The sequence below is a fragment of the Mesoplodon bidens genome (genome assembly GCF_964165515.1).
Source record: "Mesoplodon bidens genome assembly, chromosome: 2".
Taxonomy (NCBI): Eukaryota; Metazoa; Chordata; class Mammalia; order Artiodactyla; family Ziphiidae; genus Mesoplodon; species Mesoplodon bidens.
In genome coordinates, this window is record NC_138177.1 from 72653469 (window position 1) to 72680206 (window position 26738).

At 47.7% G+C, this 26738-nt stretch overlaps 1 protein-coding gene across 1 annotated transcript; it reads left to right on the top strand.

The window, feature by feature from the left end:
* The first annotated feature begins 655 nt into the window (after window positions 1-655).
* UBQLN4 (ubiquilin 4) lies at window positions 656-15502 on the top strand. Its single transcript, XM_081225534.1, has 11 exons — window positions 656-828; window positions 2351-2502; window positions 2890-3107; window positions 3686-3948; window positions 5784-5942; window positions 9641-9866; window positions 10940-11079; window positions 11571-11654; window positions 11819-11934; window positions 12134-12320; window positions 13669-15502. The coding sequence occupies exons 1-11, from the start codon at window positions 721-723 to the stop codon at window positions 13819-13821; spliced, it is 1806 nt and encodes a 601-aa protein (XP_081081660.1). The 5' UTR covers window positions 656-720; the 3' UTR covers window positions 13822-15502.
* Window positions 15503-26738: the final 11236 nt, after the last annotated feature.

Genomic DNA, 26738 nt, shown 5'->3' on the forward strand with positions numbered 1-26738 from the left:
CCTTTGGTTACTTTTCAAAGCAAATTTCTACATTATGCACAGTTCTGTGAGATGAGGCGATAGATACTATTGAGGAAACTAAGGCTCAGAAGGGCCACGCAGGCAAAATTCAGGTCTCTAGAACTGTACTTAATAGACTTCGTGCAGGCCACTACTCTCAGGGGAATAAAGTCAATCCTAGAGACAAGGTTTTAGGTGGACATCCAGAAGTGGGAAAATTCAACCTCAAAGTCGGGAGAGGTCTCAGGCCTGGAAAGAATTTGGGCTTCCCGAGAAAGACCAGTTATCACAGGGAACGTAGATAAAGCGGCGACACAGAAAGTCCTTTGTCCCGGAGCGGGATTTAACCCGCGGAGGGGCGGGGGCAGCTTTGGGCCCGGGTGGACCTCAACTCGGCTCGGGCGGGCTAGTTCGGCCCCCGTCCCGCAGTGACGGACACGCCCCGCCTCCGCCCCGAACCCCTCGGGGGCCGCAGCCCAGCAAGGCCCTGTCCAAGCTGCTGGACCCCGGGCTCAATCCTGGGCGGACCCCGCTGCAGTGGCCCCCCCAGTCCGCCCGGGGCGCTGTGGCTGCGGCTGGTCCGGAGGGGGCGGTGAAGCCTTGGGAAGGGGAGGGGAGAGGGGAGTGTTGGAGGCGCCGGAGCCGAGCCCGGACGGCCGGCCGGGCGGGGAGAAGGAGGAGCCGGGGCGGGCTGGCGGGCGGCCGGGTGGCGGCGGCGGCATGGCGGAGCCGAGCGGGGCCGAGACGAGGCCCCCCATTCGGGTCACCGTCAAGACCCCCAAGGACAAGGAGGAAATTGTGATCTGCGATCGAGCCTCGGTCAAAGAGGTAGTACGGGTGGCGGGGGTGGGGGTGAGCGCGGAGGAGGGGTCTGCGAAGAGAGGGGTGGCTCTGAGACGGTGGGGCGTACGGGAGGGCCGGGGAGAGGAGGGCGGGGGCCCAGCACGCACTCGGAGGAGCGGAAGGGAAGGGCAGGAGGGTAGGGGGCGTCCTGCGGGGGTGGTCTGGGGGAGCGTGGCGCGTGTTGGGGAAGGGGGGCCGGAGATTTGCCTTGTGGCCTGGGCTGGGGGCGTGGTGGAGAGTGCGAAGAGGACACCTTGCACCGGGAAGGGGGAAGTACCCTGGGTTTGAGGGGAGTATTCGCCCCAGTTACTGGTCGGGGTTCGAGGCGCCGAGTCAGAGTGGGGGCCGGGCAAGGAGCTGAGCGGGCGGGAGGCGCAGGTTGGGGGAGAGCTCCGGGCTCCTACTGTGCGCCTCAGAGAACGCCCAGCATTCTCACGCCCGGCCAGGAGGTAGGATTTCCCTCTGCCCGGATGTTTCCTACTCTTTCCAATCAAGGTGGTTACATTTGATTCTCAGCCCCTCTGGGATTTACACAGTGTGCAGTAGGTGCTCAATAAAAATGTGTTGAATGAGTGAATGAGGGAATATTGCCTGTGTTCACCACCCCCCCTGTGGCTGCTTCAGAATTTCACAGAGGCGGGGCTTAAGATAGGCGTCTGGTTGGAAGGGAGGGATCTGGAAGCTGCCTTTGCTTAACAAGTGCACTCTTTTTACTTAGAGTGTGGGTTTGATTTGGTTGGGTTGATAGGGGTGTTGCTGATAGATTTGGGGAGTCTAACTCTCCCCAAGCCAGCCTTTAGTGCCGTCATTGCCCCTCCCGCCATCTTATAAAATGACTACATTCCAGAATTTAAATAATTTTTGCCTGCAAAACTGAATTTGAAATCAGCCCTAATTGAGTGGCCCCATGTGTTTGGTTAAGAGCCTGGGCTTTGATGTCAAGACCTGAGTTCCAGTCTGCCCAGAGCAAGTTACCTAACTGCTCTGATCCTCAGTTTTCTCATCTTTAAAATGGAAATAATACTTAACATGTATGTCATGGGACTTAGACTCTTAACTAGTGAATAGTTAGTGTTGTTATAAATGGGATCTATCTGTTGTAGTTGTTACAAGAACACTGGGAATAAAGAGAGGAAAGAGAAGGCTGAAGGGAGATAGGGCCTGGGCCCAAGGCTGTTGAAGGAGTTGGGATGGAGAGAACTGCCCAGGTAGTATGCTCACAGGGAACTGGGTGGATGGACTGAAGAAGGAGTGGCAGATAGAAGCAAGGGCTTTCTAGGGTGGGAGACCCTGGGGTAGCGCTGAGAGGAGCTTCTCACTGGACCACCTCCTTGGTTAAGAAAGGAGCTGCTTATTGCAGCTGGAGGGATGCAGTCAGGACTGCTGAAAGGACTTCCCACGACTAGAGGTGGGAGCAAGGGAATGCAGAGGCTTTGAAGAAGAGGCAGGGTCCCTGGTTGGAGGAGCCCAGGCAGCCTCCACAGTGACCTTTGCCTCTTGATCACAGTTCAAAGAGGAAATCTCCCGGAGATTTAAGGCTCAGCAGGATCAGCTGGTCCTGATCTTCGCAGGCAAGATCCTCAAGGATGGGGACACACTGAACCAGCATGGGATCAAGGATGGGCTCACTGTCCATCTGGTCATCAAGACCCCTCAGAAGTAAGTTCAGGAGAGGAGCAGGTCCAGCTTCGGATTGGGCATTTTTTTCCCCATCTGATACTTTCTCACGCATTGTTCAACTAACTGTACATCTAAGGCCTATGCCAAGGCCCAGGAAGGTGGCTCTTGGATGGATTGCCAGGAAGCCCTGTGATCTCATCTGCAGGGGAAGGGAACCTGATTTACCTCTCCCTGAATACCCTGAAGATAGAGGATACTCGCTCCTCTCTTCCTCTGATTTACTGACTTCCCCAGCATCATCCTGCCCCAGCCTCAGGGTTGCTTAGGAGGTGGCTTGGGTTAGGGCTGTACCTGCACAGCAAACATAGAAATCATTGTCTTCCCTTTTGTGTTCACTTCAACTAGGATTTTTCTTTCTGTCCTCAGGGTTCAAGATCCGGCTGCTGCCACTGCTTCTTCCCCTTCCACTCCAGACCCAGCCTCAGCACCCTCCACCACGCCTGCTTCACCCGCCACTTCTGCCCAGCCCTCCACTTCTGGCAGTGCCACTTCGGATACTGGCAGTGGAAGCCGAAGGAGCAGTGGGGGGGGTACCTCCCCAGGCACTGGGGAGGGACCTCCCAGTGCCACTGCATCCATACTCTGTAAGCCTTTAGGGTGGAAGGCACTGTTCTGTTTTGGGCTGTGGAGTGTGGGAGAGCCAAGAAGAGGGGAAAATATGGTCCCTGCTCCTGATTTGATGGGGACTGGGGACCCCTGGACATAGGGGTCCAGACATTGGTACTTGAGCCAAGAGGGGGAAGAAACCAGTTTGTGAGGGCTTCCCAGAAGAGGAGAGCATGGCAAAATGTTAAGAGTGAGGGGAGAAATGGGGCTGGGGATGTGGGGAACCCTGGGTAAAGATATTGGAGTTTGGGAAAAAGGTGGGTCCAGCAGTAGCCAGTTGGGGAATATTTATTTGCTCATTCAGTAGGCCATCACTGGTTACCTTCTCTGTGCTCAGTATTGTGCCTGCCTGTCAGCCTCGGCCATCAAAGAGGTCTCAGTCTAGTAGGTTCACATCTCTTTGCCAGCAGTGGATCAGGGCTGGGGCTGTGGAAATGATTGGAAAAGGGAGATGTGAGAAGCAGAAGGGGCCCATCCTGGAGACCTGACTTCAGTGGCACTGGCCAGGTAGGGGAAGAGTCTTGTGACAGACTGTGACCCTGCCCCCTCCCCCCAGCTGGCTTTGGGGGCATCCTGGGCCTGGGCAGCCTGGGCCTGGGCTCTGCCAACTTCATGGAGCTGCAGCAGCAGATGCAGAGGCAGCTGATGTCCAATCCTGAGATGCTGTCGCAGATCATGGAGAACCCCCTGGTCCAGGACATGATGTCTAACCCCGACCTGATGCGCCACATGATCATGGCCAACCCCCAGATGCAGCAGCTGATGGAGCGGAACCCCGAGATCAGCCACATGCTCAACAACCCTGAGCTCATGAGGCAGGTGTGTCTGAAAGAAGGTTGGGATTGTGGAGGACACCTGGTGCCCAGCTGTGCCCTGCCTGGCCTTTTCCCACCTTGTCCTACCTTGACTTGTTCATTCATTCATTCAGCAGCCATGTTTTGAGCCCTGGGGGTAGAGTGATGAAAAGATATAGGCTTAGCTTTCCAGGAACTTCTGGTCTCAAAGGGAAGTGGGACAAGTAAGCAGGCTGTTATAATAAAGTGTGGTCGGTGCTATTATAGAGATAGTCACAGTATCCCCTAGAAGCACACAGAAGGGCTCCTGATCCTACCTGGGGCTCAGAGGAGGCCCTAAAGGAAGTGTCACCCAAGCAGAGACCCAAAAGAGGAAGAATGAACCAGAGGAAGAAAAAGAGAAGAGTATTCAGGGCTGAGGGGCAGCAAGTACAAAGGCCTGGGAATGAAAGATAATAGGAGAATTGGGAAGCATTGTGTCTGGACAGGGCCTGGTGGGTAAGGGAGACCCGGGGGAGGTGGTTTGGTGTTGGTCTTTGGGAGCTCCATCTCGTGGCCATCCACCAGGGGATGGGACGAGGGTAGACGATCTCAGCAGAGCTGTGGACACTAGTGCTAGACTCACCAGAAGATAAGTTACAGAAGGGCAAGGATTTGCAAGTGTTTTGTTCACTGCCTAGAACAGTGCCTGGTATATAGTAGTCACTCAATAAGTACTTATTTTTTTTTTTTTTTTCTTTTTGCGGTATGCGGGCCTCTCACTGTTGTGGCCTCTCCCGTTGCAGAGCACAGGCTCCGGATGCGCAGGCCCAGCGGCCATGGCTCACGGGCCCAGCCGCTCCGCGGCATATGGGATCCTCCCAGACCGGGGCACGAACCCGTATCCCCTGCATCGGCAGGCGGACTCTCAACCACTGCGCCACCAGGGAGGCCCAATAAGTACTTATTAAATGAACGAATTGTGGGATAAGAGATCAGAATCTTATCATAGACATGAAAGTGTCTTAGAAGAGGCAAGTGTGGAGCAAATTTGGGAAGAAGGACAGGGAAGGCATTCCAAGTTGGATAGGAACAAGAAGCAGCTATGCTCATTTTATCTGTTATGTACTGCTGTCCCCTAGAGCTGACATAGGTCACGCCCTCCTTATTGAAAGTGAGCCATTGGTTCCCAAGAGAAAGCCCCCATCCTGTTTCTCAAGATTCAGTGAGGCCAAAGACCTGGGGCGAGATCTAGAAGGTGTTGGTAGCATTGTCCCAGCTTGAATCCTTTCCCTCCCCAACTTGTCATTTACCAGAAGCCATAGTCTGGTCTCGGTCAGACAGACCAATCTGGCCTTGAACCCTGTCTCCACTACTAACTGGCTATGAGTCTTTGAGCCTATTTTCTCATCTGCTAAATAGGGACAGAAATACCTACAAGGGATGGTTATTGTGGGTATTAAATGATTTGAGTTCTGTAAAGTACTTAGCCCAGCGCCTGTATGTCGTAACTGCTCAGTAGATGTTAATTTTCTCTTTTGCTGCTTCTTCTTTCTCACGTCCTTTCTTATTCAACTTCCTTGTGCTCCCTGACACTTCTGGGGACCCTCTGAACCTGAGGGAGGGAAGCTGCTGCCCTCACCCCACCTGGGATCTTGTACCCCCAAAAGTCAACCAGAATACCCATAGGGAGACAGGGTTAGAGCCAAGGTGACAGTAGAGGAAGGAAGTCCAGTTCACCCTGCTCCCTGCCACTGTGGGTCAGTTGCTAGGCCCTGGACCCTGGTCCCGATGCAGACCTCCTCATCAGGGCCCACTCTCTTCCAAGCTTGGTGATCCCTTGGTTCCAGGGCCATTCTCTCTCTTTCTCTTTTCCACCAGACGATGGAGCTTGCTCGGAATCCAGCCATGATGCAGGAGATGATGCGGAACCAGGACCGGGCCCTAAGCAACCTGGAGAGCATCCCTGGAGGGTATAATGCCCTCCGCCGCATGTACACGGACATCCAGGAGCCCATGTTTAGTGCTGCCCGGGAACAGGTGGGGCCAGGGGCTGGGCTGTGGGAGGGCAGTCTGGACTCAGGATTACCTACCCAGACCCAGGCAAGACCGAGGTGCTGTCTGCTCCTCTTTCCTTCCCTAGCCCCCTGAGGGTGGGCCTTGGCTTAAAAGTGGTTCTCACGCTGCATAGCCAGGGATGGTCCAACTTGGCATGGGACTGAGGCACTAGGGCAGAAGATAGCAGAGTTCCCTAGGGAAGTGGGCAAAGGGTAGTATCCAAGGGATTTGACATTGTTCTGACAAACCTCTTGCACCAAGGGCTCAAAGGTTGGGGGGCAGGCCTGGGGTCAAACAGCCAGCCCTAGCACAGTGTGTCTCAAGTGTGGTCCACAGATCACCTGCATCAGAATCACCTGGGGAGCTTGTTAACCATGAGATTCCTGGTCCCCACCTTTGAGCTACTTACTGAATCAATCTCTGGAATCAACCTGGGAATACACACTTTAAAAAAGGCTTTAAGAATTCTTCCCAAATATACAAAAAGTATAGCATTCTCTTGTATCCTTGTGGCCCTAAAACGTTGCCATATATAGTTTCAGTGCCTTTTTGGGTTCTTTTTTTAAAGTTTAGCTTACACTAAATACAGTATATATTTACCTGTTTCAAAACTCAAAAGTTACACAGAGTAAACAAAAGGGTATTTAAAAAGTATAGAAAGGTATACAAGCTCAACGAAAGTATACACAAGGGATCCTGCTATTTCCATCTCCCAGCCACCTCGTTTCCACCCCAGAGTTAACAAATGTTGTTAGTGTTTTGTATGTTTTCCTAGACGTATTAAACATTAGCAAATAAGATATTACACATAGAATTGCAGCCTTCACATACCCTTCCCCCATCTTATGCCTCTCTTTCCCTCTCCGGAGCTAACTACCACCCTGAAGTTGGTGTTTGTCATTTCGATTCTTTTAATTACCTATGTATGAATCCATAAACAATCTCTGGCCTCGTTTTGCATATTTTCAACCTTATGGAAGTGGTATCATGCTGTTCATATAATTTTAAACTTGTTTTTTAAAAAAAATCTAAAAATGTTTTATTGAAGAATAATATAGTTGCAGAAAGGTGCACATATCATAAGTGTACAGCTTGATGGACTTTCACAGACTGAACGCCCCGCCATCCCCAACCAGCACCCAAGTGGGAGGGTGGGGCCCCACATTCCTTCTTCCTTGTGGAAAGGAAAAAGCACCATATCCTGAGTGGCCCGTGCTATCCCAGCAGATTCCTTGTTCATGCCGTCTCTGCCCTACACCAAGTCTCCACAGATGAGTGTGCCTTGTTGACCCTGTCCCTACGATGATGCCACACTGTCTTAATTAAGTCTGGGCATCAGGTAGGGTGAATCTCCCCTCCCCACTTCCAGCTTATTCTTCACCATCATCTTGGTTATTCTTGGCATTGCTCTTTCAAATTTTAGAAAGTGCTATAGGGATCAACTGTGAGTTTTTAAAGAAATTAATTTATTTTAAGTTTAATTTTATTTAAGTATTTAATTTAAAATGTATATCAAAGTAATGTATGTACCTGGTTAAAAAAAAAATTTAAGTAGTTGAGCAAGTCTTTATAACAAGCACCCAGCTAATTCTGATGTACTCTAAGGTGTGTGAACCACTGGTTCAGCTAAAAGAACATAATGTTTGGCATCAACAAACCTGGATTCAAATACCTGCTCCATCAGACTTCAGTGGTGTGATCTTAAGTGAGTTGCTTAACCTCCCTGAGTCTTCACTTCCTCATTTGCAAAATGGAGACAATGCGTTACAGCAGTATTCTCAATCATTTTGGTCTCTAGACCCCTTTATTTATTTTTTTGTTTAAAAAAATTTTTTTTTTTTTTTTTTGGCCACACCGTGTGGAATGCGAGAGTCTTAGTTCCCCAACCAGGGATTGAACCCGAGCCCCCTGCAGTGGAAGCTCGGAGTCCTAACCACTAGACCGCTAGGGAATTCCCCTCTGAACCCCTTTATACACTTAAAAATTATTGAGGACCCCAGAAGCTTTTGTTTTTGTGGGTTAAGCCTATTGATATTCACTGTATCTGAAATTAAAACTGAGAAGTAAAAAAAAATTTATTTATTAACTCATTTAAAAATAACAATAAATCCATTATACATTAACATAAATAGAATATTCTTTTGAAAAATAACTTTATTTTCCAAAACAAAACTTTAGAGGAAAGAATGGCCTTGTTTGACTTTTTTGCAGATCTCTTGAATGTCTGGCTTACTACAAGACAGCTGGATTCTCAGATCTGCTTCTGCATTCAGTCCAATGCAATGTCACATGTTACGTAGCCTTTGGAAAACTCCACTGAATACTTATGAGAGAATGAGAGTGAAAAAGGCAAATAACATCTTAGGATTATAAAAATGTTTTTTAAACCTTGCAGGGGTCCTAGGACCACACTTTGAGAACTGGTGTATTAGAGGGATACTGTAAACATTAGAATGGGTCAGGCACATAGTAGGTGCTCAATAAATGGCAGCTATTAACACTTTTGGGAGCTCAGGGAAAGAAATTCAGGCCTTGGGGTGTATGGGGAAGAGCAAAGCAGGACCCAGAACTAGGTGGGTTTGGGTGCTAGGCAAGTGACCTGAACAGGAAATCTGAAACGTTGACAAAGACTGAAACTGTGGTGCATGAACCCTGGCCTGCAAGCCCTGTTATCTGAACAGGCATCTGGTAGGGTGAAGGAACCACAGCTCAGAGCAGGAGGGTCCTTGGTCAGCCCTGGTCCCCATGACCCACTTTGAATAAACAGGAAAAGTGACTGGATACGAAACTCCATGGTGGGGAGGGGCTGAGGCTGCTCAGGTACCTCCTGCGTGGGTGTTGGCGGGTCCAGAGGGAGGACATGTGGGTGCTGCCGTGGGCAGCCCACCATATGGTGGGGTGCAGACCCTGAGACGATCCTGGATAACATAGTTGGGGGCCTGGTGCTGGGGGGGACTGTTTAGCTGAAGCAGCCAGTCTGAGGAGATAGGCTGTGGAGAGGGAGGGGAAGGAGGAGACTACATGGAGGAAGCAACGGAAGGAGAAGACCTAGGGAGGTATGCTTAGCCAGAGGTGTGCCCACTAAGGGGCTCCACTGTGGTGTGCCTGGATGGACACAATGCCACGTGGGGGACCTGGGCGTGAGGGAGAGGGTTCGGTGGAGTTAGTCTTAGAGCAAGGTGGCTGGAAAAGGGAGAGCTAGAGGCAGATCAGGGTCGAAGTAGAGAGCCAGCTCCCATCAAGCTAATAATTACCTATTGAGCACCTACTAGTGTCGGGGGCCAGGGGTGCAAAGTTGAATCTGACATTGTCTCTGCCCCTTAAGAGCTAAGGAAAACAAATATCTCACTACACAATGGGAAAGGTGTGTGTAAAGTATTGATACTCTAGAGCACAGAGGAGATTAGATATCAAATATTTAGAGCCACCAGGGGAGATGTGACGTTTCCAGTTATCTGAGGGGTTCAGTTATCCAGTCATCAGCATCAGGCAGCTCCCACCCTGCAGGATGAGGGTGAAGTTGCCCATTGTGGGGCTAGAAATTGACCTGAGGACCTCCAAGGTTTTAGATCTCTCTCCCTTTCCTGGGGAAGGGGAGGCTATTAGGTGAGAAGAAAGAAAGGGCCTAGCCCTTAAGGATTTGTTTCAGTCCTTAACCCAAAACCTTTCCCTCCTCCCAGTTTGGCAACAATCCCTTCTCTTCCCTGGCCGGGAACTCCGACAGCTCATCCTCCCAGCCTCTGCGGACTGAGAATCGAGAGCCCCTCCCTAACCCCTGGAGCCCCTCGCCCCCCACCTCCCAGGCCCCCGGGTCCGGTGGGGAGGGCACCGGAGGATCGGGGACCAGCCAGGTGCACCCGACAGTCTCGAACCCCTTTGGGATCAATGCGGCTAGCCTGGGGTCAGGTATGTCCTAGGGTGGAAGGAGCTTAGTGGGGTCACCAGGGCAGTCCCTCTGCCCCAGGACTGAATGGGGTTCACACTGCTCCAGAATATTGAAGACAGAGGTGAGACTGTATTGAAGCCACAGAGGGGACTCTGTAGCCTGGAGTAGTGGCTCGACCCCTCAGGGTAAGGGTTGGTTCTGGCCCTGTCCTGATGTCCCTAGGAGTGACCTAAGTAAAGGCTTATGAGTAAACCAGGCCCCACTTCCTAAGCTCTTTCAACACTGCTGGTACTACCCAGAGTAAATGGGTCAGACTGGGAATGGGGTGTGGGAGAGGAATCAGGGGGCAGGGAGATGTGGGCTGGGGGAGAGGGATGTGCAGAGCTGCCTTGTACGGAAGTGCAGGTTATGCACTGCACAACCCTGGGAGATGCCCCATTTGTCTGGACTATGACTATACATATGGCTCTAGGGATGTGTGGTAGATGCTCTGATTTCTGTGTACCCTGGGGAGCATCTTGATTGGGAAAGTCCCTTCCCCTCTATGTGCTTATTTCATAAATAAGGTACTTGAACCTGATCCATGGTTTTAAAATTGTACTTCTGAGTCTTGAGGGCTCTGGCCCATCTCCAGGATGAGGGAAGACCAAAAGTGAAAGGCTCCAGGCCTCCTGCCCCAGCTTCAACCAGACCACTGACATACTTGGTTTCCAAGTGAGATTTGGTTTGAGGAAAGGGTCTCTGCTGCTAAGACAAGTTTGAAAACCATTGAACTGGATGATCTTTAGTCAAATCCTTTCCAACTCTGACATCTGACCTGTGGCAGGAACAGTCCAGAGGGGCATGAATCAGATCCAGTTTGCAACTGGCTTGTCCTTAGCAGAGTAGTTGGGGAAGGGGCCAGGACAAAGCCGGGCGAGATGACCTCGGAGTCAAGAGAGAATTGGACCCATGCCCCAGTACTTGGGTGCCCATTTTACCATTGCCTTTCTGAGTTTTGTAACCACTCAGTGCCTGAAGTAATGTAGATTGAAGTGAGGCATCTGGTTTCCATCTGGACCCCTTTCCTCTTGTTTTTTCCTTCTTGTCCTAGGGATGTTCAACAGCCCGGAAATGCAGGCCCTCCTCCAGCAGATCTCTGAGAACCCCCAGCTGATGCAGAATGTGATCTCAGCCCCCTACATGCGCAGCATGATGCAAACGCTTGCCCAGAACCCCGACTTTGCTGCTCAGGTAAGGAACTGGCACGAGGGGAGTGTGTTGGGGGCTGTTGCTTGTGATGATCAAAACACTCTAGAGCCAGACTGCCTGGGTTTCTGTATTGAGCTCTGCCACTTCCTAGCTGTGTGAGCCAAGCAAGTTATTTAACCCCAGTTTCCTCCTCTGTAAAACGGTAATAACAATAGTTCCTGCCTCAGAGAGCTGTGAGGGTTGAGTTAATACCATAAAGTGTTTAGAACATAGCATGGCATGTAGTAAGCCCTACGTACTAGGAAATGTTAGCTGTCATCATCCTCGTCAGACCGGCTCCTGACTCTCGTCCTCGTCCAGAGTATAGTTCCATTTCCTCTCACTGTCCCACTTAGGCCTTCAGGATACTTTGAGAGCCTTGGAAAAGCTGGCCAGATTTCCTGCAGTGGAGGGGGTGCCAAGGGAGATGAGGCCGTAGGGGCATTCTGGGGGTGGGTAGGCCCAGGCCTCCCCTACTGCCTTCACCCTGGCAGATGATGGTGAACGTGCCGCTCTTCGCGGGGAACCCCCAGCTGCAGGAGCAGCTCCGCCTGCAGCTCCCAGTCTTCCTGCAGCAGGTGAGTGAGGAGCCTAGACGGGTGGAGGTTGAGGGCCGGGGTAGACCCTGAGGCCCAATGGGTGGCACTTAAAGGAGGGGCCGCGCTTGGCTCTGGACTCAGGGTCTAGGCTGCCTCCTGTCTCCTGGCACCTCCTGTTGCCTTTCTCTGCTGTTTCCCACCAGATGCAGAACCCGGAGTCACTCTCCATTCTTACCAATCCCCGAGCCATGCAGGCGCTGCTGCAGATCCAGCAGGGACTGCAGACCTTGCAGACCGAGGCCCCCGGACTGGTACCCAGGTGAGGGTCGGTGGCAGGTGGGCAGCAAAGTTCTGGCTACTCCTCCCCCTCAACCCGTTTCTCTGCCACTCTCTGAGCAGCCCTTGTGTGTCTGAGGGTCTGTTTTCCTGTTCCTTCCAACTGCTTTTCCTTCTGGATCTCACACTGCCATCCCTTTCTCAGAGGCCATCTCCCACCTCTTGGTCTCTCCTGCCTGCAGCCTTGGCTCTTTTGGGATGTCCCGGACCCCAGCCTCCTCTGCAGGCAGCAACGCTGGGTCTGCGCCTGAGGCCCCCACCTCCTTGCCAGCCCCGCCAGCCACATCCTCTCCCACAGGGGCCTCCAATGCTCAGCAGCAGCTCATGCAGCAGATGATCCAGCTTTTGGCTGGAAGTGGAAACTCACAGGTATATGGGGCAGCAGGGCTGGTGCTGGGACCCTGCAGCGTCGAGGGTGGCAGTAGAATGGAGTCAGCCAGACCTGGCTCTAGTTCCTGGTCTGCTACTTTCTAGCCTTGGGCAAGTTACCGATCTTCCGTAAGTTTAGTTTCCACAGCTGTGAAATGGAGATGAGACTAGTAATGGCGCTTACTGGGTCAGCTGGGTACTGGTCTATGTGCCTTATGTATAAGAGCTCATTTACTTTATTCTCCACAACAGCCTTGCCAGGAAGCTATTATGATTATTTCTGTGTTACAAAAGGGGAAAACTAAAGCCCAGAGAGGTTAAGTGTCTTGCTCAGAGTCACATATCTAGTAAGTAATGGAGCTAAAATTCAAACTGAGGCATGCTGGCTCCAGAATTTACACTTTAACTACTGTTACACCATTTCTGCTTATATCAGAGGACCCTTTTGATAATTAAAGTAGCCTCCCTCTCTGAGACAAGAGAGGAGGATTCTGGGAGGTGAGGTGACCAGAGCTCTGGGCCACATAGTCAAGGCCTGGGGTTTGGGGGAGGAGCAGGGATGAGCCCCTTAACCCTTCTATGGCCTCTGTGACTCATCTGGGAAAAGCCTTTCAACAGGAATATAAGTGTGCCCAGCTCTGTGCAAGGCACTGAGGGGGCTGGATGAAGGGATCCCCAAGGCCCAGTCCAGCTTAAATTGTGTGGACTGTGATGAAAAACAGCATGGAGCATTGGAAACGGCTCTTGTACTGCGTGTTGGGGGCCTCTGTGATTGCTGGGCTCCTTCCAGTTCTGAGTTTTCTGTTCATGATCTAGGCTAGTGCCTCCTAAGCATGCCTTGGGGAAAACATTTCCAGGAGATGTTTATAGGAGTGTCAAAAACGAAAGGCCTTCTCTTTCGTAAATAACCGTGTTTGTTGATTGGTTAAACACAATTAACAGGTTCTTGCTTTCCCGGGGCCCTTCTCTGACCTTTACTATGGCCGTGTGTGTGATGACTGCCAGGAAGGAGGGGGTTTGGAGGTGGTATTTATCCACCACAGAACATTTGGCTTTTGGATTGCCTGTTAACATCTCCATAGTGTTGATGGAAAGCAGTTGGGAATATCGGCTGATCTAGGCCTATCCATTACTTTGAAATCTTAAGAAAGATGCCCCCTGCGTTATGATGACACAGTTGTTTAGTGACTTGGGACGCCAGCTCCTTGGCCTCTGTTTGCAGCTCACCGGCCCCTGCCCCACTGGTTGAGTCTGAGGATGTCTTCTTCTCACCATTATAAACGCTCAGAATCAGATAGGCCCCCTGGGGTTGGTCCTGTGCCCGCTTCAAAAGGCCTGTCCCCTCCAGGTGCAGACGCCAGAAGTGAGGTTTCAGCAGCAGCTGGAGCAGCTCAACTCCATGGGCTTCATCAATCGTGAGGCCAACCTGCAGGCCCTGATCGCCACAGGAGGGGACATCAACGCAGCTATCGAGAGACTCCTGGGCTCTCAGCTGTCCTAATCCCTCGGCTCGTGCCTCCTGCCTCTCCCATCCCTCGATGCCAGCGTTTGGTTCCGACCCTCTGCAGCTTGTCATCCCTTCTGTCTTCTCCCTTGTCCTCTCCAGACGGCAGGGTGACTTTAGAGGCGTGGGCCGCAGCCCCGTAGCTCTGAGAATTCCAGTTTTACTTCTGCACCTCTTGTAGAACCTTCTCTCCTGGTCCTGCTCTAGCAGAGCTATTTAAACAGTTCTCACAGTTTTGTTGATTGGCCCCTCCTCCTTGGCCCTCTCCCCCTTCACCTTTGCAACCTTCAGACTTCTCAGTGGCAGTGCAGAGCTGAAGGAGGAACCGACTCTCTGCTTTACTGGAACAGGGTCTTCCGTCTGTACCACTAGGGTTTTGCTTGTCTTATGTTTACTTTTGGTAACTCTTCCTTCTTTCTCTCCCCCATCCCCTCCCACCTCTAGCCTAACCAATGCTAGACTTCCATGCTCTGAAGGAGGGGCAGGTGAAACAGGCTGTGATTTTCCTCCTCACCCCCTGTTCTGTTCACTTCACCCAGCACTTTTTCACGGGGTCTGTTGGGACTTCCAGAGGAAGGAAAATGCTTGTTCTCCCTGTCTGAAGGGAGAGGTGAGACACAGCCCTTTGGAGCACGAATTAACAGGCCCTGGACCAGCCCAATGAGGGGAGGAGGGAATGAGATTTTCTGGAGGAAGGGAATCAGGGAAAGAGCCTGAGTAGAGGACTTGGAAGTTGGAATTGACAGTTAGGGAATGGAAGCACTAATAGTTATTTTAGGCCGGAGAGTCCAGGCTCAGGCCTGGCAAAGGAGACTTAAGAGATGTTAACGGAATTTGAGTGGAAGAAAAGGGCTCAATGAAGCTAAACAATACGGCTCACAAGGGGTTAGGTTGGTTCCATTTCCACAAACACACATGCTTATATATATACACACACGTTTCCATGAACCCAGGACCTGTCTGTGTCTCCAGGTACCAGTGATTTAAGCTCCCCTCAAAAGACATGAAGAGGATTGGGGTCTGTCTTAGCAGTGGGTGTGTGTGTGCGGGGGTGGGTGCATGTGAGTTGAGTGGGAGGGTGGATCCCTTGTTGATTTCTGGTTTAGAGTTTTCTCCCACCAGAGAGAAGTAGGCAAAAGGGCCAGTCTAGGTCAGGAATAAATACAGCCTGGAGAGCTAGATCCCCTGGGCTTCTGGATGCTGGGTAACCCAAGGGTAGTGTGGGTACCTCTTCTGAAGCTGTCAGGGCTGTGACCAGCACCCTTATTACCCCTCCCCTCATTGCTTCGGGGAATAGTAGGGGAGGAGTCTTTCCCTCTAGAACCCCTGGCCTTTGGCGTCTTAGCTCCTGCCCTTTGAGTTTTCACTATTTCCCTCCAGGCCAGAAAGTTCTATTTGAGGAAGGAAAGGAGAGGGCAGCAATGATGCCTTTGATCTGGAATTGGACATTGCTCTATTGGAGCACAGAGGAGGCTCGTATCACCTCCTCTCTCTGCTACTTAGCCCAGCTGCTTGGAGGACCCATTGCTGGGAATATGGAGGCAAGAGGAACAGAATTTTCTCCAAGTGGGAAAGGGTCCCAAGCAGTCCAGAGAGGATGTCTGTGTGGCTTTCCCTCCCTACCTCCCCCAACTCCCACACTGGCCTTTGTAAATAAATGGTGTGGTCTTTATTGTGAGGGTGTCTTGGTGTTTGTTTTCTGGGGGAGAGGAGGCTGGCTGAAGACAACTTCTTGGTTTTAGAGGGCTTTTGTAAAGTGGGATCTAGAGGAATTTGAAGTTGGGTTCGGTTACCACAGATGTTCAGAAACATCAAATATAAAGGGATAACTGATCGTGGGGATATCTATAATCTGTACTTTAGGAATGGGAAGGATTGCTTTCTTCTACTCCCCATTGCCAGACCATAAGTTATCAGATCCCACCCCTGCTCCCCCATAGGTCAGGGCTGGGAGAAGAATGTATGAAAGGTGCCGGGAATATGGCTAAGTCCTTACTTCCATCCTCTGATCTTTTGGCAAGACTGCTCTCTCCTTACCCCAGGGAAAAAGGTCAAAACAAGAGAAACCCTTGTATCCAGACCTAATGCAAGTGGAGTTTAACAGTTATTAGTCTTGAGCTCTGAGGCTAAACCTAGCTCTACCACTAAATATGTGAATTTAAGGAAGTCTTTTCATATGTATGCGGTTTTATCTTTTGTGTAGTGAGGTTATGGATTAGAGCTCTGTGATATCGGAATAATGCAAGTGGGAGGTTCCACTTCTGATAGTGGTAGGCTGGATGTTTCAGACCAGCACTCTCAGAAATTTTAAATATGAAAACTATCAAAAAATCAAAGGGTTAACAAGATTGGCTGGGAATCCAGAGAGAAAAGAAGGCCCTAGGGCTTCCCTGGTGGCGCAGTGGTTGAGAGTCCGCCTGCCGATGCAGGGGACATGGGTTCATGCCCCGGTCCGGGAGGATCCCACATGCCGCGGAGCGGCTGGGCCTGTGAGCCATGGCTGCTGAGCCTGCGCGTCCAGAGCCTATGCTCCGCAACGGGAGAGGCCACAACGGTGAGAGGCCCGCGTACCGCAAAAAAAAAAAAAAAGAAGAAGGCCCTAAAGGCTGCCTTTGCCCAGGGGGCTTTTCCAGTTGGGAAAAGGCTGCTGAGAGGCTAAGCTGCGGTTTTGAGGGCCTTGAAGGATTAGGAGCTAGAGGAACAAAAAATTGGAATCTGGGGACAGCTAAAGATAGGGATGCTGGTAAAGATCCACTTGGACTAGGAACCCCTAAGGATGAATCAGAAGTAAACCAGTCCTCATATTCTGCAGCCTAGTGTCCCAACATTCTGGGTGGTCCAGAAATTCTCAAGTCTCAAACTTGGAATAAGATGATCCCAGATTGCTAGCATCTCCAGATGCTTGGTAGAAGCAAGCAGAAATCTCAAGGAACTTAACAACAACCTGGATCTCAAAAGTATTGTAATTAATTTTTCAAATATAACATCAGTTATAATAAGAATTAGTCAATTAGTCAAGCTCTTGAAGAAATAAGGCAACGAAAATGAAAGCAAACAAATGACAGACCAAAAAAAAGGAAATGAGAGACAACAAACAGACAATTCCATATATTGGAGTTATACAGAAATGAAAACAACTGCTTAGTATTTCAAGAAGATAAAAGCGAGGCTTGGAAATTTCAGCAGAGACCTGAAACAACACAAACAGACATAGCACAATTGGAAAAGGACCAAATAGAAATTTTAGCTAGAAAAATAAATGAAATTAAGCTCTCAATAGATGGGTTTAACAGCAGATTAGACATAGCTAAGGAGAGAATTGGTCAATTATAGAAACAGAATGAACCTTGGAAAAATAAGAGGATGGAAAATACAGAAGAGACAGTAAGTTGGGGTAAATTATGCTTAATTGAAGTCCAAGGAGAAGAGAGAAAGGGGAAAAAGCAATCTGAAGAAATAGTGTCAGAATTATCTATAACTGATGAAAACCATCAAGTCACAGGTTCAGGAAGCCCAATGAATTAAACTTTCACTCTGCAAAAAGGCAAAAGCAAAAAGAAAATATTTTAAAGCACCTAAGGAATAAAGATGGTTTATCCTCAAAGGAGCAACAGACTACTACTTACATCTCAACAGCAAAACTGGAAGACAGAGGAGGGAATGCTATCTTCCCTATGCTTAAAGAAGGTAGCTGCCCAGTGAAAATATCTTTCAAAAATGAAAGTAAAATAAAGATATTTTCAGACAAAAACAGTCCACCACCAGCAGTCTCACATTAAGGGAAATTCCAAAGGTTAATTAAACTCCAGTCATAATAAAAAGGAAAAAATAAAAGGAAGAACAATGAAAGTGGTAAATATGTATGTAAATCTAAATAAACATTGACTGTAAAACAAAAATGATAATGTCTCATGGTGTTAAAATGTATAGACAAGGAATTAAAGTGCGCGACACACCAGCACAGGAGTCAGAAAGGCAGTGGTAAATGGAGTTGGAGTATACTAAGGTCTTTGCATTGTGCTGGTAGAAAGTAAAGTGTCAGTTAATGTTAGGCGTTGGTAAGGCAAGGATGAATGTTTTGCTAAACCACTAATCAGAAAAACAATGTATAACTACCAAACTAATAAGGGGGAAAATAAGATAAAAATTACCTTTCAAAAACAAGACAAGGGGGGCTTCCCTGGTGGCGCAGTGGTTGAGAGTCCGCCTGCCGATGCAGGGGACACGGGTTCATGCCCCGGTCTGGGAAGATCCCACATGCAGTGGAGCGCCTGGGCCCGTGAGCCATGGCCGCTGAGCCTGCGCGTCTGGAGCCTGTGCTCCGCAACAGGAGAGGCCACAACAGTGAGAGGCCTGCGTACCGCAAAAAAAAAAAAAAAAGACAAGGGGAAAAAAACCCCAAACATGTCAAGAAGTACAAGAGATTTTCTAGGATGGTGAGACTATTCTGTATGATCCTGTAATGTTGGATACCCAACAATATGCATTTGCCAAAACCCATAGAACTTTACTACACAAAGAGTAAACATTAATATATGCAAACTAAAAAAAACCATATAGGACTTCCCCGGTGGTCCAGGGGTTAAGACTCCGAGCTTCCACTGCAGGGGGCTTGGGTTCAATCTCTGGTCGGGGATGTTCCACATGCCACATGGTGAGGCCAAAAAAAAAAAGGGAAGTCAGGAGATCCCAGGATGAAATGAAGAATGTAACCAGAGAATCTAACTATACTACAAGTGCATGGAATAACTTCACTGAAGGATGGGTGGTAAGTTATTACCTAAGTAACTTGGAAGTTAGTGGAATCTATAAGACTAAAGGCAAAAGAAACTATACATAAGCAGGGTACTCTGGTTGATGCAGTTGATCAGATATCTAGTTGATACATGTCCCGTGGTTAACAATTCTGATACCACTGTACATGTATACTAGAATTGAACAATTAAGTAAATGGTGGATGGTGGGAGCCAGGTTTCTCACTATGAGTTTATAGATAAGCAAGGTGATAAGGCTAGAATTATTTATGCAGTAATAGATTAGAGGTGGAGACATCAGTATGAACTCATGTTTAGCTTAATACAGATACAGATATTTACAAATGGAAATATTTACAGATATTAGTGAGTTAGCACACATATTTTCTTGTTCTGTTAGCTGAGAGGGCCTAGGAGTAATGACACTTGGTGGCAACAAGCACACCTAGTACCCAGATCTTGGTTTCTAATACCATTTTCAGTAAAAGGAGCCAGGGGTCCTCGGAGAAATGGCTGATTCCAGGACTGGGGCAGGAAATAGACAAAATGTGTCTGGTGGATCTTGCAGTGCCAGAAAGTAAGTGATTTAAAAATAAAAAAACAGCAACCTACAATGATGAGGGCATGTCAGAGGGACATAAGAGCCAACTGAAAGAGCTCCCAATGGCCAAAGCTAGAACAATTTGAGCAAAAAAATAAATAAGTATAAAATAAATGCCCTTGAATCTGTACTGATACAAATAAATAATTGAATACATAAATGAGTGAGAAGAGACAAATCTGTGCAGAAAAATTACAAACAACTTATGTAAATGTTCTGCCCTCAAGGAGGGGACTGTAATACCCACTCCTCAAGTGTGGGCTGCACATGCCTTCCTTCCAGAGGACCGTGTAGAAAGGGGTGGGGTGGGGAGTGACTTTAGGGGGACACTACCTCAGCTAGGTGATCATGGTCAATGATAAATCATGCTGATACGTACTCTTGATGTGATGAAAACTACATTTTACCTCTGTTCTCTTCCTCCCCAAAACTCATAACCTCACTCTAATCATGAGAAAAACACCAAACAAATTCCAGTTGGGGGACATTCTACAAAACACCTCCCCAGTTCTCAAAACTGTCAAGGTCATCAAAAACGAGGAAAGGCTGAAAAAGTGTTACAGCCAAGAGGAGCCTTAGGAGAAATGACAACTGAATGTAATGTAGCATCCTGGATGGTATCATGGAACAGTAAAAGGATATTAAGTAAAACTGAAATAAATATGAATAAAGTATAAACTAGTTATCAGTAGTGGTTCATTAATTGTAATAAATGTACTATACTAATGTAAGATGTTAATGATTGGGGAAACTGGATATGGGTATATAGGAACTCTTTTACTATCTTCACAATTTTTCTATAAATCTAAAATTGTTCAAAATAAAAAAGTTTAAGACAAAACGAGAGAAAATAAAATATACAGAGCAAATAGAATGTACACATAATATGGCAGATTTAAACCTTAATATATAAGTAATTTTACTGAATGTAAATGGATTAAATGCTTCAATTAAAAGTCAAAGATTGGGCTTCCCTGGTGGCTCAGTGGTTAAGAATCCCCCTGCCAATGCAGGGCACACGGGTTCGAGCCCTGGTCCGGGAAGATCCCACATGCCGCGGAGCAACTAAGCCCATGCGCCACAACTACTGAGCCTGCACTCTAGAGCCCGCGAGCCGCAACTACTGAGCCCACGTGCCACAACTACTGAAGCCCGCATACCTAGAGCCCGTGCTCTGCAACAAGAGAAGCCACCGCAATGAGAAGCCCGTGCACCGCAATGAAGAGTAGCTCCCGCTCACCTCAATTAGAGAAAGCCCATGCGCAGCAATGAAGACCCAACATAGCCAAAAAATAAATAAATAAATAAATAAATAAATTTTATTTAAAAAAAAGTCAAAGATTGTCAGCCTGGATCAATAAAATAAAAATCTAACTACAAGGCTCTGAAGATCTTGCAAATGGAGGCTCTGATGTGAGCCTGCAGGACAGCCCAATCCACACCCCACCCTACATCTACTGGGGACCCAGAAGCCAAATCCAGGAGGCCCTGGGCCCACTGGTGGCCCACCTCTGGAAGGAGGTGAGGCACTGAGCCTGCCCTGAGCCTGAGCAGGGGTCAAGACACACCAGGGGCACTCACAGGGCCCAGGGTGGGTGGGTCACAGGCCAGCTGCTTTGTGCTTTTTGGTCCCAGAGACCTCGCCACCTCCTGGCTCATAGCCCTGTCTGCAGAGTGATGGGGGAAGAGGGTTATGGCCCAGCCTCAAAGAGAAGCTGGTGTCCCAGAGAAGCATGGCAAGGGGCTAGTTTTAATCACTCCCTTTTAAGTGAAACATTCTGAATTCCCCAGTGGGTGGAGCTGAGGGTGAGGGCAACAGCCTAACAGTATGCTGACAATAAGACATTTATAGAACGTAAGAAAACAGAAAGATTGAAAGTAAAAGTTTGGAAAAAGATAAACTGTACAAACACAAACCAGAAGAAAACTAGGATAGCTATATTAATCATAGACCAGCTAGAATTTCAGGCAGAAATTAACACTAAGAGATAAAGAGTTGGGCTTCCCTGGTGGCACAGTGGTTAAGAATCTGCCTGCCAATGCAGGGGACACGGGTTCGAGCCCTGGTCCAGGAAGATCCCACATACCACAGAGCAAGGAAGCCCATGCGCCACAACTACTGAGCCTGCGCTCTAGAGTTCGCGTGCCACAACTACTAAGCCTGCGTGCCACAAGTACTGAAGCCTGCACGCCTAGAGCCTGTGCTCCGCAACAAGAGAAGCCACCGCAGTGAGAAGCCCACACACCACAACGAAGAGTATCCCCCACTCACCGCAACTAGAGAAAGCCCACGCGCAGCAACAAAGACCCAACACAGCCAAAAATAAAAATCAAAAAATAAATTAAAAATTAAAAAAAGAGATAAAGGGTTAATTCATAACGATAAAAGGTAAAACTCACCAGAAAAATATAATAATCCTAAATATTTATGCATCTAATAACATGGCCTCAATATATAAAAAGAAAAAAATTGAGAGCACTTTGAAGAGAATTAGAAAAACCCTCAATTGTAGATTTGAATATACCTCTCTCTGTAACTGATAGAATAGGCAGGGAAAAAATATCGATGTTAATTCATTCTAAGATACAGATTTTTTTCACATTTTAACAACTCTGAAAGGAAGTTTTGTTTTGTTTTTTAATCTGTTGGTCTCCTGGTATTGAGTCATAGTTTAATTGGCAGCATGTTAAAACTTTCTGATAGTAAGTAAAGTAACAGTGTGTTATAGGTTGGATTGTGTCCCTCAAAAATTCATATGTTAAAATCCTAACCCTCAGTACCTTAGAATGTAACCTTATTTGGAAAGAGGGTCATTGCAGATGAAATTAATTAAGATGAGGTTATACTGGAGTAGGGTGGGCCCCTAACCCAATTAGACTTGTCCCTTTTTAAAAAAGGGGATTTTTGGACAGAGACAGGCAAACAGGAAGAACATCGTTTGAAGATGAAGGCAGGGTGATGTTTGTAGAAGCAAAGGAACACCAAAAATTACCAGCAAACCACCAGATGCTACGGAAAAAGCATGGAACATATTCTTCCTCCAGCACTCGGAAGGCACCAACCCTAGCAACACCTTGGTCTCATACTTCTAACCTCCAGGACTGTGAGAGAATAAATTCCTATTGTTTAAGCCACCTGGTTTGTGGTACTTTTTAAAGGCAACCCTAGCAAAAAAATATTGGGTGCATCTTAGTTTCAGTGAAAAACAATACATATAATGCTGCATCCAATAAAGTATAGAATATATACATATATTTTTGAAGCATACATGGAACATCTACAAACATTAAATATATGCTGGAAAAAAGAGAGCAATTTTCAATGAATTTTAAAGAACAGAAATAATACAAAATATGACCTCTAATCATAATGCAGTTTTCTAGAACCCAAGATTTTTGGAAATAAGGATATATACTAATAAGTAAACCACGGGTCAAAAAAGAAATAACAATGTAAATTAAAAAATAAAAACTAAATAATAAAAAATTACCTGATGGGAGGCAGTTAAACCAGTATGTGGAGAAAATTTTGTAGCCTTAAATGCATATATTGGAAAAGAAGAAAGTTTGAAAAGTAATGGGTTAAGCAACCAGCTCAGAAAGTTAAAAAAAGAATAGCAAAATAAACCCAAAGAATGTAGAAGGATGGAAAAATAAAGAGAAGAGCAAAAATTAATGAAATAGGTGGTCCAGTGGGTAAGACTCCATGCTCCCAATGCATTGGGCTCAGGATCGATCCCTGGTCGGAGAACTAGATACCTTGTGCATGCCGTAACTAAGAGTCCAAATGCTGCAACTAAAGATCCCGTGTGCCACAACTAAAACCCGGTACAGACAAAATAAATAAATAATAAATATTAAAAACAAATCTCACCATTAACTCATGAGGTTGTATACTATTATTAAAAAATTGTGCTTCCCTGGTGGCTCAGTGGTTGAGAGTCCGCCTGCCACTGCAGGGGACACGGGTTCGTGTCCCAGTCTAGGAAGATCCCACATGCTGCGGAGCGGCTGGGCCCGTGAGCCATGGCCACTAAGCCTGCGCGTCCGGAGCCTGTGCTCTGCAACGGGAGAGGCCACAACAGTGAGAGGCCCGCATACAGCCAAAAAAAAAAAATTAATGATATAAAAAACACAACAAATCATATATCTGATGAGGGATATAGAATATATAGAAATATATATAGAATATATAGAAAACTCCTAAAACTCAACAACAATGAAACATACAACCCAATTCAAAAATGGGCAAAGGACTTGAATTGACATTTCTCAAAAGAGGATAATACAGATGGCTAATAAGCACGTGATAAGATGACTAATTATTAGGGAAATGCAGAGTAAAACTACAGTGAGATACCACCTCACACCCATTAGGATGGCTACTATAAAACAAAAACAAAAACAAAAAAAACAGAAAACAACAAGTGTTGGCAAAGATGTGGAGAAATTGGAACTCTGTGCACTGTTGGTGGGAATTTGAACTGGTACAGCTGCTATGGAAAAGAGTATGGTGGTGGTTTCTCAAAAAACTAAAAATAGAATTATCACTATGATCCAGAAATTCTACTTCTGGGTATATACCCAAAAGAATTGAAAGCAGGGTTGTAAAGAGATACTTGTACACCTATGTTCATAGCAGCATTATTCACAATAGCTAAAACGTGGAAGCAACCCAAGTGTCCACTGATGGATGAATGGATATGCAAAATGTTGTATATACATACAATGGAATATTATTCAGCCTTAAAAAGGAAGGAAATTCTGTAATATGCTACAGCATGGATGAAACTTGAGGATATTATGCTGTGAAGTAAACCAGTCACAAGAAAAGACAAATATTGTATGATTGTATGAGGTACTTAGAGTAGTCAAACTCATAAAGACCTAAAGTATAATGGTGGTTGCCAGGGGCTGGAGGGAGAGGAAAATGGAGAGCTATTATTTAATGAGTATAGAGTTTCAGTTTTACAAGATGAAAAGAGTTCTGGAAATGGGGGTAGTGATGTTTGTACAACAATGTGAATGTATTCAATACTGCTAACTGTGTACTTAAAAATGGTTAAGGTGGGCTTCCCTGGTGGCACAGTGGTTGAGAGTCTGCCTGCTGATGCAGAGGACACGGGTTCGTACCCCGGTCCGGGAAGATCCCACATGCCGCGGAGCGGCTGGGCCCGTGAGCCATGGCCGCTGAGCCTGCGCGTCCGGAGACTGTGCTCCGCAGCGGGAGAGGCCACAGCAGTGAGAGGCCCGCGTACCGCAAAAAAAAAAAAAAAAAGTCTTAAAGGGCATTTTGGCAAAAATTGCATATGGATTCTATCTGAAAATAGTATTTTATCAGTGTCAAACTTCCTGGGTGTAACAATGTTATTGGGGTTACGGAAGAGAATGTTCCTGTTCTTGGGAGATACATGCTGACACACACAGGGATGGAGTATCATGATGTGCAACTGACTCTTGAATGGTTCCAAAAAATGTATAAGTGAATGTGTAGTGTGTGTGTGTGTCTGTGTACACACATATATTAGTTTATATATAGAGAGATAAAGTAAATGAACAAAAGGTTAGCAGCTGGTAAATCTAAGTGAAAGGCATACAGGTGTTAATTGAGCCAACCTTTCAAGTTTCTATAGGTTTCAAGTTTTTCAGAATAAAAACTTGCGCGTGGGGGCATGCTAGACAATGTTCTCGGCTCTGTAACCTGGCCTTCTTTTCCCACCTCTCCTCCATTTCCAGCCAAACCTAACTATTGCGTGGTCAGCTGCACTGCTTTTCTTTTCCCACCATCACTCAGTTCTGTCCAATAACTATCTATAGGGTAGCCACTCAACAAATTCAAGGTGTGTCCCTGCCCTCTAGATGCTCACCATCCAGTGAGGGAACAGACTTGGTGACAACTCACCTTACGAAAGCATGGTGGGTGCAGTAGTTGAGTGGGAGCAGAGAACAGGAGCTCGCCAACACTGCCAGTCATGCCCTGGTGTCTGGAAGAATGAATGGGTGGGCACAGTTTATTATCTGAAAGAAAACAGACCCATTAGTAGTTGGTCATTAACACACATAGACTCCTGGCCTGAGAGGTGGGACATGTATGGATTCACTTTTCCCCCAATGTTGCCTTCTGGAGTCAGCCTGGAGCAGATACTTGGAAGTCCATTTTTTCCTTTCTTTATTTACTTTCAGTCCTTCCACTGAGGCCCTACGTCTTTTTTTTTTAAGTGACATTTTATTTTATTTTTAAGTTTTTTTTAAAATTAATTAATGAATTTATTTTGGCTGCATTGTGTCTTCGTTGCTGTGCACAGGCTTTCTCTAGTTGCGGCGAGTGGGGGCTATTCTTCCTTGAGGTGCGCGGGCTTCTCATTGCGGTGGCTTCTCTTGCTGCGGAGCACGGGCTCTAGGTGTGCAGCTTCAGTAGTTGTGGCTCATGGGCTCAGTAGTTGTGGCGCATAGGCTTAGCTGCTCCGCGGCATGTGGGATCTTCCCAGACCAGGGATTGAACCTGTGTCCGCTGCATTGGCAGGTGAATTCTTTTTTTTTTTTTTTTTTGCGGTACGCGGGCCTCTCACTGTTGTGGCCTCTCCCGTTGCGGAGCACAGGCTCCGGACACGCAGGCTCTGCGGCCATGGCTCACGGGCCCAGCCGCTCCACGGCATGTGGGATCCTCCCAGACCAGGGCACAAACCCGTGTCCCCTGCATCGGCAGGCGGACTCTCAACCACTGCGCCACCAGGGAAGCCCGGCAGGTGAATTCTTAACCACTGCTCCACCAGGGAAGTCCCAGGCCCTACTTCTTTCCGTTGCTTCTTTCTGTGGTAACGTGTGGGGATTGCTATTTCTGACTGCTTCCTGGGGGCCTCACAGTGAATCAAGCCATGTCTTCTTCAGAGTGTGGCATCTGCAAACCAACCAACCATCCAACAAGCCACTCTCTTGCTCATAGAGACCGTCTCTCAGAGCACAGGGATGATGTGCTCTTATGCTAAAATAGCTCCTCATTCCTAGAGATGAGGGTGCGGTTGGGGGGAAAAAAAGGCGAAGGGGCTAAGGGAGACACAGGAGTCCTTCATACCACACTCTCCTATTGGCTCTCTTTAGCCCTCCAAAGGAAGTGCAGCTTCCTTCCCCCTTAATGAGTTGGAAGACTGGGAGTAAGGGGGAGGGCAGGAAGGGGAGCACTCTGTGCTTTGTACACCCAGAAGCACCTACCACAGGGAAGGTGTCTCCCCTGGGTTCAGGCACTCAGTGGAATCAGTCAAGATCTGGGCATTTCCTGGGGACTCGCTGGGAGCTGTCCAATATGCTGTACCTCAGACAGTGAGTTCTCCCAGTGATGGGGAGAAGTGTTGTTTCAGAAGAAAAGCAGAGAGAAGGTTTACTGGGTATCAAAACCCTGGCCTTTTGGAATTCAAAGCCAAAGGCCAGAGAGGTGTCAGGATATATACGAGCTGTGCTGTCCAATCCACTAACCATGTGCGGCTATTCAAACTTAAAATGAAATTAGTGGGCCTCCCTGGTGGCGCAGTGGTTGGGAGTCCGCCTGCCGATGCAGGGGATAC